A 17298-nucleotide genomic window follows, 5' to 3' on the forward strand; every position below is an offset into this window, starting at 1 on the left:
CTTACAAATAAAGGCGCCTGGTCCAAATAGTATTTCAGATAGGTATTTCTGACATTAGATTATATGTCTAGAAAAAAATAGAAATAAAAAGGAGAGTAAAAGTAAACATGCTTAAAAACAGTGCTCATTGGGTTATATAGGTATAGCCATATGTGTACATACATATATATATATACACACCTGTATATATCCACACATATGTTGGTCTGACTGGGCTTTCACAGTTATATGTAGCCATATAAAATGCATTCTTTTGATTTGAAATTGAAAAATAGTATATATTATATTAAGTATATAATATATAAATATAATAAATATATTGAATATTAAATATAACATTAAAATATTATAGATGATAGTTCCACATTTTGAGTACTTATTTTTTTCAAAATATCTTGAGAATTGTCATTATCAAATAGTAAGCATTTTTATTTCTCTGCCATATTAAGTGAATTTTATTTCATAATGACAAATGATTAATTGAAGGCAACTAAGACAAATATTCTGCAATAAAATTCTTCAAGATTTTAAAGAAAAATTTATAAAAATCATCTATTACTAATCAGGCACCATCATTAATTGGCAACCACTTGTGTAAGGATGATTATTCCATTTGCTTGACAAATATTTTAATGAGTAAACGTCTATTTTGCTGCCCTATATTATTTGCAGATTTTTTGGCATATTATGTCAATATTTTATAATGTTTTCCTATTGATAATTTCTGAATGGTCATAAGAGTTAAGTTTAGCTTAATATAAAGAGAATAGATTAACATGAGTGGAATCATCTAGATCTGTAAAACTGGTTTCCACAGGGAGTACAAATTTTCAATCTGTAGGTATACGTAGTAACAATAAACCCATTGATTTTTCTACAAATTAATTTATTAAACAAGTGCTTAAGAAAAATATTTAAATATCCAAGGTAGTACAAGGAACTCCCATAAATATGTAGTCTTTATCCAGCTTCATTGTTAGTTTGCATTTTCTTTATTTACTTTATCACCCTTTTTTTTTAAAAAAAAAAGATTTATTTATTTATTTGAAAGACATAGTTACAGAGAGAGGTAGACACACAGAGAGAGGTCTTCCATCCACTGGTTCACTCTCCAAATGGCCGGAGCTGTGCTGATCCGAAGCCAGGAGCCAAGTTCCTTTTCTCGGTCTCCCAAGTGGGTGCAGGGGCCCAAGGACTTGGGCCATCTTCTTCTGCTTTCCCAGGCCATAGCAGAGAGCTGGATGGGAAGTGGAGCAGCCGGTACTAGAACCAGTGCCCAAATGGGATGCCGGCGCTTCAGGCCAAGGTTTTAAACCAGTGTGCCACAGCGCCAGCCCCTACTTTATCACTCTTTCTCTAATTTTGTCTAAGGATGTTTTATGACCCATTTAAGAGAAGGTTGGAGATACAGTTCTCCTTTTCCCAGAAAACTTTAGTGAATACTTTCCATACAATCCAGGACAGTTACTAAAAGTGTATAAATTTTAGCATCATCTATGGCCCGTATTCAAATATCAGTTGTCTGATAATTGACAAAATTTTTAAGATTAATGGTTCAGTGATGACAAACTGATATCTACTTGCCAATAACCTCAAATGTCCGTTTCATGGATGAAACGCTTCATAAATTGTGCATTGTATTTGTTCTGTCACATCACTAACCCTAGTGCTGTATGTGTTCCGTTAACAGTTGTAGCTGAGTTCAGGAGTCCATTTTAAGAGCTCAGCCCTTTACCAGTGCTGTGATGGAGCAGGTAAAGCTGCTGCCTGCTACATCCCATATGGGTGCCCGTTGGACACCCGGCTGCTCCACTTCCAATTCAACTCCCTGCTAATGCACCTGGGAAAGCAGCGGAAGATGGCCTTGCCACCCACGTGGGAGACCTGAAAGTGGCCCCTGGCTGTAGATCCACCTTGCTCCAGCCATTTTGGCCATCTGGGGAATGAACCAACAGATGGAAGATCTCTCTGTGTGTGTCTCCCCCGCCCCCTTCCCCCTAACTCTGCCTTTCAAATAAATAAATAAATCTTAAAAAAAAAAAAAAAAAAGTCAGCCCTGGAAAGAGGAACCACTCTGCATCCTGAGAAATGGGAAAGAAATAAAAGTGACTGAAATTCCAGAGAAATACATTTTCAGGAAGAGGAAAGGGTTTGCTAGAGTCACCGAGCTAAGTTAGCACTGCTTGTTGGGACAGTAAGAGTTCCTGCTCCACGTGTCACCCTCTGCAGTGACCTTGCAGCGTTTTCCACTGCCTTCCCTTTACCCCTGAATTCTCAGGCACCACCAACTGCAGGAAGCCTTCTCTGACTCGGCCGTAATAACTCTTCCATCCCATAATACCGAGTGCCCTCACTGCTTGTCTTTATGAAATTAGTAAATTCTATGCTTTTCTCCACTTTGAGGCTTTTGACCTTAGTACCCTTGGTTGCAAAAACATATTGGGAAAGCTCAGGAAACACTGACTAGAAAGTAAAGCTACTGACATCTGCTATTTATTTTTGGATGGTATTAGCATACTCAGAGCTTAATTGATCGATTTTATTTTACTGTCGTCGCCATTTTACACATTTGGGAATCTGTGGCTCTGTAGTTAATTACACAACGTCACATCTCTCTAGGCAATAAATAATTTAGAACACAGGTTGTCTGCCTCCAGGATTCTTGGTCTTCAATTCGTTTCCATAGTAAATCTCCAAGAAACCATGGACATTCAGAAAAGTGGTGCTGGGCTGTTAAACTCTCTGTTAAACTCTGACAGAATTAGAGAAAGAGTATGTTTCCACATAACTTTCAGCATATAATTTCTCAATACCCCTCTCACACACACACGAACACTACCAACGCCACCACCAACAGACTTTCTGGTTAATTTTCCTAGAATATTAATATGTATGTACTCCTACTTAATATGTACCAAGACATGGTATTTGGATTCATCCTTGAATTGGGTTTGAGAACCTGTGCACTTGGCATGTGCTTCTTTGGTTCCTGTATAAAATCACTTTAAATTGTTATCATGAGATAAGATTGACAGCTAATCGATCGTTTGAGTTTCATTGTTACCATCACTTTAAGGATGTGGTTAAAAAGACTGTTCATGGTATGACTTTTATGCAGTTTAAGAAGATAAATTCCCACCAGATCTCTGAACCAGGATTAGTGTTTTCATCTGTTGTTTATTGGAAGAGTTGGAGTATTTTTAATGCATAGCTACTGTAGAAAATGAAATATCAGTATTTCCCTCTTTGCCCTTGTTCTAATATTATTAAGTGTAGGGTTAACTTATAGACCAATAAACATGTCTGCAACACCACCATCATTTTGACCTTATTTAATTTTTCATTAAAAATAAGAAAAACAGAATATATTTCTAAAATTTGCCTTAAAGACTCTGGAGCAAGATACAATATCCTTTCCCTTTTTATAGGAAATATCTCTTTGTAGCATATATATATGTATGTATATAGTGTACATGTACACACATATGTTATATATTCATATAGGATTTATTTAGTTTTGTAATTTCTTCACAGCTCATTTTAGCAGTCCTGCCATCTGTTGGTAACCGCTAAGTCTGTATCCTTGTCTACAGTACATTAAAGATTACATAGTGTTGACCTTTTAGGACATTCTAAAGAAATTAAATTCACCTTGCAACTCTCATATACTCTTATATTCATGTGACTTTCCATCTTTTGGTAACATATTATAGTATGTGTATGAGTGTTGTTAAGCACTTGAAATTTGTGGTAATGAATTTCTTAGACTGATTCTACTCTAATCTATTTCAGTAACACACGATCCTAAATTTAGTAGTGTAAAAGCAAAGTTTGACACTTGTTAAAAATGGCAAGGAAGATTTTCAACACTGCTGCAGTGAAGAAGAGAGAGTGAACTCAACTCCAGTGAAATAGTGCTGGAAGGATTTTTAAAATGCTGGGGTGAGCTAATAGAAAAATACCTGAAAATGTTACTGCGGAGGTTGGTCAATGTCTTTAAGTCTATGTCTGCTAATGATATAGTTTCACTTTGCAAAGTTAGGCACTCAGCTTTCACAGAGACTGGGAGATAGGAGTATTTCAGACTTTGATGATTACATTTCAAAGGGATGGCTCCCAGGTACTTGAGAAAAACAGTTCTGTGGTTTAGGCAATTTACATCTCAAAGAAGCAGTAAGAAAATTTACAATTTCTCTGAATATTCAGGTTTTTTAAAGTAGATGCTCTGAGGACAGGAAGGTCAGGGACCTCTAGTCAGAAAGGTAACTATCAGGCGGACTGAGGGGACGGTTAGGTAGTCTTGGTCAACAATATTGACTCCTCAGTTTCTTATAAGGTAGGATAAGATGATTAGGATAATTTATCTGAATTCCTAGTGAAAATAGACACTATTTATTTAGTCTTTCAATATATCTAGGTTATTTTCTTTGTTCTGTAGTGATAAAATGATTGAATATATTTCAGTGGTTTAAATGCATTTTTCCTTAACTTTTGAAATGTACATGGATATGATTGTAACATTTTCATGATTTGTTTTTACACTGTCACTATAGCAAATGAGTGAAAAATGGTAATACACAATTGGAAATCTTTGTTTTTTTAAATCAGTTTTTTAAAATTTAAATTATACCAGGGCCGAAAACCTGTTTATGTTCATCATAGTGGGGATGTTTTTAATGTCTACATTCTTTCTAATAAACTATTGGAGGACTTAAAGCATTTCGTCACAAAAAATGAAACAATAAGAAATAAAAACCAACCCTATGTTCCTCAAACATGGACAGCAAGATGGAAGGTATTTCATTAATGAAAAATTCCATGATCTGCAATTATGGAAAAACAATTCAGAAAGGTCCTTCCTTCTGCAGCAAGCCTGACTGTGTAACTACTGATCTAATACTACATCTCAGCTGAGGAAGGGAGACGATCAGGAAAATTGCAGGGCAAATGAGCAAAGGCCATTGATTTATTTACTTAATTGTTATCCCATTTCTTACCAGTCGTAGAAACCAGCACTAGAGATTTTCAGGATGGAAAAAAATTTAGCAATGTAATGTGAAGTGAAGTGAAAAATGTAGATGATAAGAAAATTTCATTATTTTGTTAAGAAATCATTTTGCACCATTGAAAACCAGAGTGCAAAGTGTCCACATAAGTGAGTATGTGATAAAACAGTAGTAAAAAAAAATTTTACCAAGAATGCTGAAGACAGTTTGAGAGATTATTATTATTATTATTATTATGAGGATTAAGACAAGTTCATATATGATATAAACATATTTCTAGTCTTGGAGAATAGGATATGGAAAATAAAATATTGAGATTTCAAGAGGAGTAGATAACTGAAAAAAAAAAACATACTTTGTTAGGTAACAGTGGGAGAAGTAGGCAAATGGGCAGGATCATTTTGGAAAGAAAAGGGCCAAATCTTTTGAGACAAAATATTTTAAAAAAGGAAGAAAGGTAAAGAAAAATTATTGGTTTGAGTTAATCTCAGTATTTTAGAAGTTTATACTGTTGATTACCAATACCACATATAATATGAATGTACTGTTCTTGAAATAATTCCAACAGAATTGTATTTGGTTCAGTCATTATAAGTTGAAGTTCATCTTATGGTGGCTGTTTCAAGTCCCAGATCTTTAACAACTAATAAAAAAATTATAGTTTAACCTGGATGCATTCTCATTTCTCACAGTGAAGAAGTGTTGTTAAATGTAATATAAATATCCACAATTTTTTAACATAGCAGGGACAGCCAGTCATTCTGATGAATAATCATCTATTCAGAAACTGAAACGCCGTGCTGTGTCAAGTACTATTATTTTTGTGGCAGCCATGTTGTGGAAATGTTTTTATTTATGACACTTATGCACATATTTTCTCCTTGGTTAAGACAGGGCTTATTTGGTTGGAATAATGATGATAATAGTATTATTTTGATTGATCTCTTTTCCCCCTTATCAAAGAAGCAACTACTCTAAAAAGCTCAATTTACGCCCTTCTAAAATATCCTTTTTTTAATTCCTACCCTGCGTGCTTACCTGCATTTGTTCTACTGAGTAAGAGCATTCAAAAGATGATTAAAATTCAACTATACTTTGCTTACAACAATTTGAATGATTAACTATAGTAATTAGCTCCAAGTAAATTCACAAAATAAATAGTGTCTTGATACCTTACAATTTAATAGAACCCCAACTTCCTTTCAACATCAAATTTTACATTCAGATTATAAGCAGTGCTATATTAAACCACATTTAGGAAACAGTATAATGATCTTCTTTGTTCTTGCATGATTAATGAACTTCAGTGCAGACCCTAGCTTGGAATTTAGAGTCGTTAGATAAGGGATGTGAGTATAAGAATACCTGATAGCATCTAAGAAAAAGGAGACCTCCCTTCTCCCATCCATCTTCTATAAGCTTTAATACATTATACTTTTTATAATACGTCACATACTTTTTAAATAACAATTTAAGCTGTAAGTGTACTCTGATTTTTATTTTCTTAAGAAACTTAGCTTGGGCCTCAATGAGTTTATATCAGTGCTGGAAATTGTACAAATGTGAATATATTTAGTTCCTTTTTATTGCTTTCTGAATATTTCAAAATGCCTATTTCTAAATGGAAGAAATTGATATTTCTTTTCAAAAGAATCATTGTTTTAGTAGGGAAGGAAAGAGACATGCTGCCCTTACTGCAGGTGGTTTTAGTGAAGAACTGATATTTCTTAAAATTTCAAGCTGCCATTAGATACTTAAAAAATAAAGATTTTTATTAATTTTATTTTCGCTAAAGAGCCTTATCTTGTGATACAACTTGTGATATTTTGTAATGTTTTGTGACACTCATAATGGAAATGTCCAAATATCAAGAATGGAATCTACTTTAAAATCTTTTCATTACCCCCTTCAGTTGGCAGATTCTGTTAGGTCATTGTCTCTCCAACTTTATTTTCTGGAATACTCGTTTTGGCTGACCTATCCTTAGAGTTAGGCTCTGTAGGAATGTGGCAGTGTGCATGGTAGCATGGTCAAAGCTCTGACAAGTTCTGCAGAAAAGCTAGTTTTGACCCATATAGTCAGTCTTCAGTTTTTCTCTGTTCTGCTTTGCCCCAGCTTAAGTCTTTTTTTTTTTTTTTTTTTTTTTTTTTTTTTTTGACAGGCAGAGTGGACAGTGAGAGAGAGACAGAGAGAAAGGTCTTCCTTTGCTGTTGGTTCACCCTCCAATGGCCGCCGCAACCGGCGCGCTACGGCCGGCGCATCGCGCTGATCCGAAGCCAGGAGCCAGGTGCTTCTCCTGGTCTCCCATGCGGGTGCAGGGCCCAAGCACTTGGGCCATCCTCCACTGCACTCCCTGGCCACAGCAGAGAGCTGGCCTGGAAGAGGGGCAACCGGGACAGAATCCGATGCCCCGACCGGGACTAGAACCCGCTGTGCCGGTGCTGCAGGGCGGAGGATTAGCCTAGTGAGCCACAGCGCCGGCCTCCAGCTTAACTCTTATTAACCTTTTTCTGAAGCAGGTTTAGGAAGAAAATATTATTTTAGATAATGCAAGTATACTTAGTTGTTAGCTTTCTTCCTGCTTCCGTTGTTCTTCAGAAGTAATTATTCATTGGGCTCTGAAGCAATTTCCTTTACAAAGCGGGATGCGTGACTCCTGATGTCCCTGACACCATGTGTTTACGACTACACTGCACTGAAGCTCCCTGTGTTCTGTGCAGAATCCTGCCCCTCACTCTCACATAGGAACTTGTATTGCTACTATTGGTTCACCAAGTACCGTTGTGCTCCCACAAGAAGGCTTCGGAATCATAGTAGACATCGAATATTTCCCTTTCCCTTTCTCCTTTTTTGCAATGCTTTTCAGAATATAGGACTGTAAAAACAGAGTCAAAGGTAACACATACATGACAGACTGAATGAAAATAATCACCATCCGAAGAGTCAGTGCATTGAAATGAAATGTCAACTGTAATTAAATCCAGCAAAATTGCTGAGTACCAACCATAACCAGAAATTCTACTATGGATTTGAGGACAATAAAGAAGAATAATGTGGGGCCATACCACCCAGATGTTCACAGTTGTTTCTAGGAGACAGATAGATACCTAATTACATTAGAATAGATTTTATTTATTTATATATATATCTGTATATATATATAATTTACTGTCTTTTAATTGCTTTGCTGATATAATCTATTTCCAACTGCTTATTGAATTGGTATCTGGTGGGACTGGAAAGTACTTTCTCACACAAATATTTTTCTCTTTTGCAAAGAATAGATGAGAAAATAAATTTTTATTGATTTTTATTAAGATGTTACTGGTTTTCAAATCTGTTGATCTCAGAAATATTTTGTTAATTTTTCATGTTGTCCAAAATCTCACTGATTATAAGATATAATACATTTGGAGAGATGTTTCACTAATTTATCACCTTGAAATGATGATCAGCAGTCATTCCTTGTCTTCTGAAACAGATATTTTTTTTTTCAGAGCTTAAAAATCTGAGTTGATATATCTTACCTCCAAAGAGATTCTTTATTTTTTTTTTACCAAGATTTATTCATTTATTTGTTTGTTTGAAGGCAGAGTTATGGAGAGTGAGAAGGAGGGAGAGACCGAGAGAGTTACCTTCCTTCCATCTACTGGTTCTCTCCCCAAATTTCCACAATCACCGGATCTGGGCTGATGCAAAGCCAGAAGCCAGTAGCTTCATCTGGGTCTCCCACATGGGTGCAGGGGCCCAAGTACTTGGGCCATCCTCTGCTGCTTTCTTAGGCACATTAGTGGCGAGCCAGATAGGAAGGGGAGGAGCCAGGATTCAAACCTGTGCCCATCTGGGATGCTGGCATTGCAGGTGGAAGCTTACTCACTATGTCACAGCACCAGCCCTGAGATGCTTTCTTATTAAAATTTTAAGGCATTACTTTCAAGTTTGGTTTTGTCTACAAATATCATTTTATTAATGTTGAGACATTTGACCAAGAAAGCAATGTATCTTATAGCTTTGCGTCTAAAGTTATAGTCAAGGTAAATTTCATAGCCTCTTCCTGTGGAAACCACAAGACTAGACTTTTCCAAAGCCAATTCTCTCTGTTTCAAGACCAAGAAGTAAGTTAGTTTTCAGCACTGAAAGTCTTCTGTAAAACCACTGGTATTGAAAGAACTGTCATTATTCACAAGTAAAATAATCTCTCTCTCTAGGGGAGGTCAGCAGCAAATCCTATGCAGATTTTTCACTTTGTGGCCTCTGCTCCTATAAATTGGTTTTCATTCCATTCACAGAGCATCTTTGTTTCTCCTAAAGTAAAGGGACTACAGTAAGTGCAGTTGGATCGTCCTTATAGATAACCTGTCAGAGACGATTGTGGCGGGACATGTGGGACATTGCAGAACCCATTGTGCCCTGGTGGGTTAAGCTGCTGACACCAGCAGCCGTATCAGTATCAGTTCAAGTCTTGGCCGTTCCACTTCACATTCCTGCTAATGTTCCTGAAAAAGCAGCTCATGAGGAACCAGATATTTGGGTCCCTGCCACCCACATGGAAAACCGAGATGGAGTTCTGGCTCTTGGCTTCCACCTGGTCCAGACCTGGCTGTGCGGCCGTTTTAGAAATGAACCAGTGGATGGAAGAACTAACCCTCCGTGTCTGTCTCTCTCAGTCTCATCCTCTCTTACTCTCTGTCACTCTGCCTTCCAAATTAAGTAAATATATACATAAATAAAAAACAGTGAACATAGACCAAGACGGCTTTTAGATCTTTCAGTACTGAAAAATGAGACGATGGTTACAATGCAACGTTTCCAAATTGATTATCCAGAGCAGTGGCTCAGCTTCCTGCCAGTCTTTTACATGCAGTGCCAGACTAAATAAGTCGCTTTTGGGGTTCATCTATCACAATTTATAATACATTATACCGAATCTAGTGTTCTCTCAGGCTAGTGTTAGGGGATTTTCTGTGTTCAGACTAAGAAATTGCATTTGAGGAAAGGGATTTCTTCTTTCTTTTTGCCTAGAATTTCTTTAGTTCTACAGAGTCTCTTAAGTGTATGGGACCCTTGTTGTACTTCAGCACTAATTGCAGATTGATTTTAAGAGTTTGAAATCTTAACTGGGAATGACTTTAAATTAACGTTACATGAACTACTATCAATTGTTCACTGAAAAATAAAGTATTTAATTATAGATGAAGGAAAGTGCCTTCCAGCTTGCTAACTATGATAAGCACTTTATATTTTCAAAATTCAAATACAGTTGTTAGACATCCATTTCTCAGAATGGATGATTGAGGAGCCTTATACTATCACCTCCTGTTTTTACAAATGGCATGCTTAACCCATAAAAATTAGATTGTCCATCTTAGATCACATAGAACGGAAAAAATAATTAGGTTTGAAGTTCTCAATGTTCATACTCCTATCTAGTTTACAGGGCTATATTCTTACTCATTTTCTGACTAGTCAAAATGAAAAAGTTTTCTGTACTCCATTATGAGAGATGTCTACACACACGCACATACCCTCACTCAGCCAATTTTCTTCCTTCGAGTATTTTCTTAGAGTATTAGACATGAGAAGCAGTTATTTTGTTACAAGGACAACATAGGCAAATACAGAGACCGACCCTGGTGTCAAATGATTCCTGTGATTTTTTCCAGTATTCCTGAACTGGAACTTGCTTAACAGAATGATTGCCCCTCTTTTTCTCGTTGGAATCTGTGTCATTAGAAAGACTTAGATGGTTGGCTTATGCGAAAACTTTGTCTGATACAGATATCAACAAATAATGTTGGCAGTTCATTCTTTCTTAAAAGTGTATTTGAGTTCATATAATGCTTTCTATAGAAATGAAAAATGACATTTTCAATGTATTTATTGTTTATAAAATTTATAATCTTTAACATTTTTAGTTTGAGTTTTAAAGATTATTTTTTAAAAAAATTTCTAAGATGTAACATGAATGTTTAATATGTTTTATCAGTGGTTTTGAGTTGTTTAGTAGTGTAAATCTAATTTGAATGGCTTGCAGTTTTCTTCACTGTCTAGTCACTTTCATAGGTCACTCCACAGAAACAGAACTAGCAATCAGTAAGTGCATGGTAAATAAATATTAATCACTTAGACACGAGTTTGTGTGTGTTTGCAGATGTACAACATATAACTTTGTAATAAAAATTATTCTGAAGAGTACTCCCATATGTACTCTTATATTAACAATTGGAAATTGTTAATACATTAACATATAGAATATGAATTATAAACAAATTTTGACTTGTTCAGAAATTTTATTTAGATTTACTACTTCTCTCTTGAGGAAAATTCTTAGCAAATGAAAGCAGCTCTCACTTCAATATTATGGTGCTAGCAAGAGTGAATGTTCTTGACATGCTCTTTTCAGATCTATTTACAAAAGAAAACTATATTCTGTGTTCTTATGATTTGTTTATATATAAAACTCTAATTATGATTGCATTGTAGGTACAGAATGTTATCTAACAAATATAATATCTAGAAATAAGCATTTTGCTCACATTTCCCTTGCCAGAGACAATGTGAAGTCATATCCTACTGCCTATGAAAATATGATTATACAACTATAGATAATAGAATGAGGATCCTGTGTCTGCTTTGTTTATTACATGTAATCAGGACATACTGTAGTGCCTGCTCATAAGGAGCAGCCTTAAAAATATCTCCTGAGTAGAAAGGAAGGTGCAGATATTGCTTTTGATCCTCATTTGTCTATCATCAAGAGGCAAATCAGAAAATGGATAAAAATATTGGAGGATAAGAGTAAAGAAACTTAGAAGTATTTTTTTCAGGATTTAAAAATGTATCTATCTGTAGTTGATTCTGAACATTTCTATAGATTTCCTTGATATATCCTGGCTGTGTTGGACTAACAAGAAAATGTGGCTAAATTCAGAGACAGTTATCCAGAAAGGGCTTACACAGACTTTGTTGTCTGCAGATCCACTAAAATGATGTGGATTTTGACAGTATAATTATGTATTTTGGTTTAGTGGTAAAAGTGGCCAATATTCTGGTCATTGTGTTACACTACATATATTGTGTTTTATCAGATAGGGATAGCAATGTGAAAACAGAAGGAAGCGGGGAGGATGTTGGGAAAAAGAACACTGTGCATGTAGGAGAATCGCTGTTGGAGAAAGCTATTCGATGCTAGGATGCTAGTCTCAGGGTGTCGTTCAGAGTTCAGGTCCTCAGGAAGCCTGTTGATGCTTCCCCAGTGGACTTCTGGCAGTCCTCACCACTGCCCAGATCTTGAGGACAGCACTGACCTTGGGTTTGGAAAGCACTGCTATTAGGATACAAACGGTATGTTTTCCAGTTCTTGTCACAGAAGTGCTTTTGGTTGTCTGCATGAGAAAGCCTGCTGGCAGTTTCTAACTGGAGATGTTTCTTTATGGTAGAAAAGAGCGGTTCTTGGCAAAGCTGTGGTTTTTTCTTCAGTTTAGCTTGTTTCAGTACATGAAGAGACCTCATTAATGTGAATTGATTAAATTTTTACCAAACTACGTGTCAACAGCAAGTACAACCTTAAAAGAATTTTCTTCAGTATGACATTTGCATATTACTTAATTTATTTTGGAAGTTACCCGGACACCCACGCTGTGGCATAGTGGGTAAATCCACTGTCTGTAGTGCCGGCATCCCATAAGGGTACCATTTGTAGTCGCGGCTGCTCCACTTCCAATCCAGCTCTCTGCTGTGGCCTGGGAAAGCAGTATAAAATGGCCCATGGGGGGCCGGCACCGTGGTTCACTTGATTAATCCTCCACCTTTGGCACCGGCATCCAATGTGGGCGCCGGGTTCTAGTCCTGGTTGCTCCTCTTCCAGTCCAGCTCTCTACTGGGGCCTGGGAAGGCAGTAGAGGATGGCCCAGGTGCTTGGGTGCCTGCACCTGCATGGGAGACCAGGAAGAGGCACCTGGCTCCTGGCTTCCGATCGGCACATCGCCGGCCGTAGTGGCCATTTAGGGGGTGAACCAATGGAAGGAAGACCTTTCTCTCTGTCTCTCTCTCTCTCACTAACTCTAGCTGTCAAAAAAAAAAAAAAAAAAAAAAAAAGAAAAAGAAAAAAAAGAAAAAGATGGCTCATGTCCTTGGGCCCCTGCACCTGCATGAGAGACCTGGAAGAAGCTCCGGGCTCCTTGCTTCAGATAGGCACAGCTCCAGCAGTTGCTGTCAGTTGGGAAATGAACCAACAGATGGAAGACCTTTCTTTCTCTCTGCCTCTCCTTCTTTCTCTGTGTAACTCTGACTTTCAAATAAATAAATATATCTTAAAAAGAAAAGAAATTACCCAATAACTGATGGGTGTTGATTAGAGTGTTACATATTAACTGAAAACTTAATATACAGTGATTTAATATAAAGATTGCATCATTTTTTCAAGATTTATTTTATTTATTTGAAAGGCAAATTTACAGAAAGAAAGGGAGGGAGACACAGAGCATCCACTGCTTCACTCCCCAAATGACCTCAACAGCCAGGACTGGACCAAACTGAAGCCAGGAGCCAGGAACTTCTTTTAGGTCTTTGATGTGCCTGCAGGGGCCCAAGCACTTTAGCCACATCCTGGTACTTTTCCCAAGCCATTAGCAAGGAACTGGATTGTAAGTAGAGCTGCCAGGACTCCAACTGACATCCATACGGGATTCTGAGTGGTACCAGATTCCATCATTTGTTCAAAATGCAGTGGCAGTATTTTTTAAGCATAATTATACATAGGTTAAAAGTTTACTTTTTAATATCACTGAGAAACATGCAATTTATAAAATCAGTGTTTGGAGCCTTTAAGTGTCTTAAGGTTTAGCTTATTTGATTACCTAAATGAGCTTTATTGGTATGCACACTATTTAGAAATAGCAAAGAAATATGTATATATTTTATTTTTTATTTTATTTCAGCCCAGAGAGGAACCTGCAGTCAATGAATTTCTAAAATTATGAAGGTAACACTAACCACATATGGATTTTTTTTTTATTTTAGCATTAAAAAAAGGACGATTCTGGATAACACCAGATCCTTATCACAAAGATGACAACATCCAGATTGGGCGTGAGGTGAAAATATCTTGCCAAGTAGAAGCTGTTCCTTCTGAGGAGTTGACATTTAGTTGGTTTAAGAATGGCCGTCCATTAAGAAGCTCTGAGCGGATGGTGATCACCCAGACTGATCCTGATGTTTCCCCCGGAACAACAAACTTGGACATCATTGATTTAAAATTCACAGATTTTGGAACATACACATGTGTGGCATCTCTGAAGGGAGGAGGGATCTCTGATATCAGTATTGATGTTAATATATCCAGCAGCACAGGTAAGGCATGTATTTACGAATGAAACGATATTCAGGTTTAGAAAACTAAGTTTTGCCAGAAAAGAAATAATCTTTAGTTAAAGTAAGACCATTCTTCTTATAAGAGTCTTAAAAAAAAATCCTATTATTCTAAATGGTCAGTAAATATATTGTGACTTTATACATATACATATATATATATATATTTAGATTTATTTATTTATCTGAAAGGCAGCATTACAGAGAGGCAGGGGAAGAGAGATACAGAGAGAGAGAGAAAGAGGTCCTCCATCCACTAGTTCACTCTCCAATGGCTATATATATATAGGTTTCTAGGTTAAATTATATCAGTTTTTCATTAATTACCCCCTATGGAGCCTACAATTATATTGATACACTAAAAAAGAATGTTTAAAAATTTAAGATGTCTTCAGAAATTATAGACAGAAACTCTTTTGTTCTAAGAAGAAAATATTGAGAGATAATTTAAGACTGTTCAAATACAAAATATATGTGAGTGCTTTGGAAAGTTCATGGAAAAGTGCAATTCAAAGATTAGTTAATTTCGGTACAAAAATTTTGAAACCTATGTATAGTTTTTCACGGTAAGTTTATGTTGGCCCAAATATTCTGGAATGTATATGTAATTTTTTATAGCATGAATTTTTCATGAATTTTTTAAAGACCAATATGCGCTACACTAGTAAAAACCAATAAAAATTGTGTTAAGGTGGTTATCAGATGTGACATTTTGAAGAATCCTGTGATACAGTATTGTCACAATGGAAATAGTTAAATATGAAAATATATTGCTCTAAAATTCCTTCCTTTAAGGTTAAAGATGAGACCATGCTGCGATTTTCTCTTGACTGAATATGAGTCTGTTGATGAGAGGGAGGGAATGGGAGGACACACTAGCTTCACCTCAGGACGATAGAAAGCCCTGTGCTTCCATGAAATATGATCTGCATGTATCCACAGAATTCCAAACTATCTGTGTTTTGCCAACCTGTTACCAGATTGACAATTCTTGAATGATATGTGTTGAAAATGTGGAGTGCAAGTGTTATGAGCGTACTCTGTTTTGAGGAATATCTAACAATTGGCTTTTCCTTTCCAGTCAGACAGCGTTTTAACTCTTGAGTGTTAATATACTCACCTGTACTTTGTGCCTTCTGCTGGGTCCAAATTGCCGTGCACTTGGGATTGATTTTGTTCCTTGAGGGCACCAGCTCCACACTTCAGGCTGATGAAATGTGTTTAGTTTTCACAATTCTGCTTTATTTTAAAGGGTATTCCATTTTTTATTAGTTAAAATTAGTGTAAAATGAAATTAGGGTAATGAAAAGTATGTTTCAGATATTAGTCCTTTTCTAGGTTAAAACAACATTTTTAAATTTAATGGATATTTAAATATTGCTCTTAGCATTAGAAGATGGATTTATTTATGGTATCTGATAGAAAACTGTAGCTATGCCCAGTTATTCATTTAAGTATCAATTAATTGGTAAATACCTATTGATCATTGTATCAGTTTGCTATGTGACATTGTATGAGATGACAACCCACATCTGGTGTTTTCTGTTAGGATAAGAACAATTTTTTATGATTCAGGATCATGCATTCTTATTTCTGAAGTACATTTTTCAAGAATTGTTCTACATTTCTTTATAAGCATTCTCTTTGGTCATTTGTTGGCTTTTTTTTTTTTTTCTGCTGTTTCTTTTTCAGCACCAGTTATTAAAAGACCAGATCCAAGGAATCAATATTTCTATCTGAAAGGAGTTGTTTGAAAGGAGCACAGTTCACATGCTATTAAAATTAGACAAAAGAGGGAGCACACATCAGGGAAAACAAAGGAATATTGTGCAGTTATTTACAAAATGAGTACTAAAGTTCACTTTTAGTTTCTTTGGTTCTGTTGCCTATATGAAACTGTTTTTCAATGGCAAAGTAGAAAAGATGACCAGCATTATTCATGAAATTTCCAAAAATCCTAAAAGGAAATTTCAAAATTATCAGGAAGCACATTGTACTCAAGAATTACCTCTTAGTAATAAGAGATTACTTGAAAAAATTAAATTATCTTGATTATTATCAGTATGCCTCAGTATCAAAGATAAAAATGCTAGAGAAAAAGGAAATATAATCTTATTCCAAAATACTCCTCCCTGAAATCCCCTACCTACTACAGACATCCCTGATTCTTCTAGAGTTGTCGAGAGAAATTAGACCTCAAATATATCGGATGGCTACTGTGCTTTTTAAGTCTGAGCATACTTCTGGTAAAATCTTGTGGATGATTTTGTCAATGTAGATGCAAGAAAGTTTCATAGAAAACTGACATTTGGTTTTATATCTTGATGGAAGTTTCATTTTGGTAGTAACAGCAGGAGAGTACATTTGAGAAAATACACAGGATGAAGAAAGTCCCAGGAATACTAGTAATTCTTTATTTCTTGCTTTTACTATAGCATTGATATTAGTTAACATAAACCAATAGTGTTGGTTTATTTCAATTTTACAGTTTTTATTATTGAGCTATACAGTACCTGACTAGACCATGGATATCTAAAAATACATTATATTCATTGTTGTTAAATTATTGAAACAAGTATTATAATTCAGTATTATACAATAAAAGTGCTTCAGATAGTTGCTGAAAACTGCACAGGAATTTAGCCTAAAATTTAAGTAGCAGTATAAATCAAAAATTCTTAAAACATGGCAGTAGATCATTATTCATTTGTATAAATATAATTTTTAAAGAAGTAACATTAATATTTAGGACTATCTTCTTTTCTCCAGTTTTCTTCCATGGTAAAATCCCCAAGCGCTCATTAGCTTACAGGTATTCCTCTGAATGATGCCGTAGAGTTATTAGTTTATAGTAAACTCTGAAGCTCTTACACCTTGGAAATGTAAGAATAAGACGTGATCATTGGAATTCCATGACACACAG

At 35.8% G+C, this 17298-nt stretch overlaps 1 protein-coding gene across 5 annotated transcripts in view; it reads left to right on the forward strand.

The window, feature by feature from the left end:
* The window catches only part of MDGA2 (MAM domain containing glycosylphosphatidylinositol anchor 2), an 891422-nt gene that overhangs the window by 628014 nt on the left and 246110 nt on the right, over window positions 1–17298 (forward strand). For all 5 annotated transcript variants that reach the window (XM_008269620.5, XM_089309284.1, XM_089309285.1 and 2 more), the window contains one exon: window positions 14028–14357. In XM_008269620.5, the coding sequence (XP_008267842.3) occupies window positions 14028–14357 (330 nt within the window). The remainder of the gene's footprint in view (window positions 1–14027; window positions 14358–17298) is intronic.

The sequence above is a fragment of the Oryctolagus cuniculus genome, chromosome 12 (genome assembly GCF_051225735.1).
Source record: "Oryctolagus cuniculus isolate XC-2025 breed Fujian yellow rabbit chromosome 12, ASM5122573v1, whole genome shotgun sequence".
NCBI lineage: Eukaryota > Metazoa > Chordata > Mammalia > Lagomorpha > Leporidae > Oryctolagus > Oryctolagus cuniculus.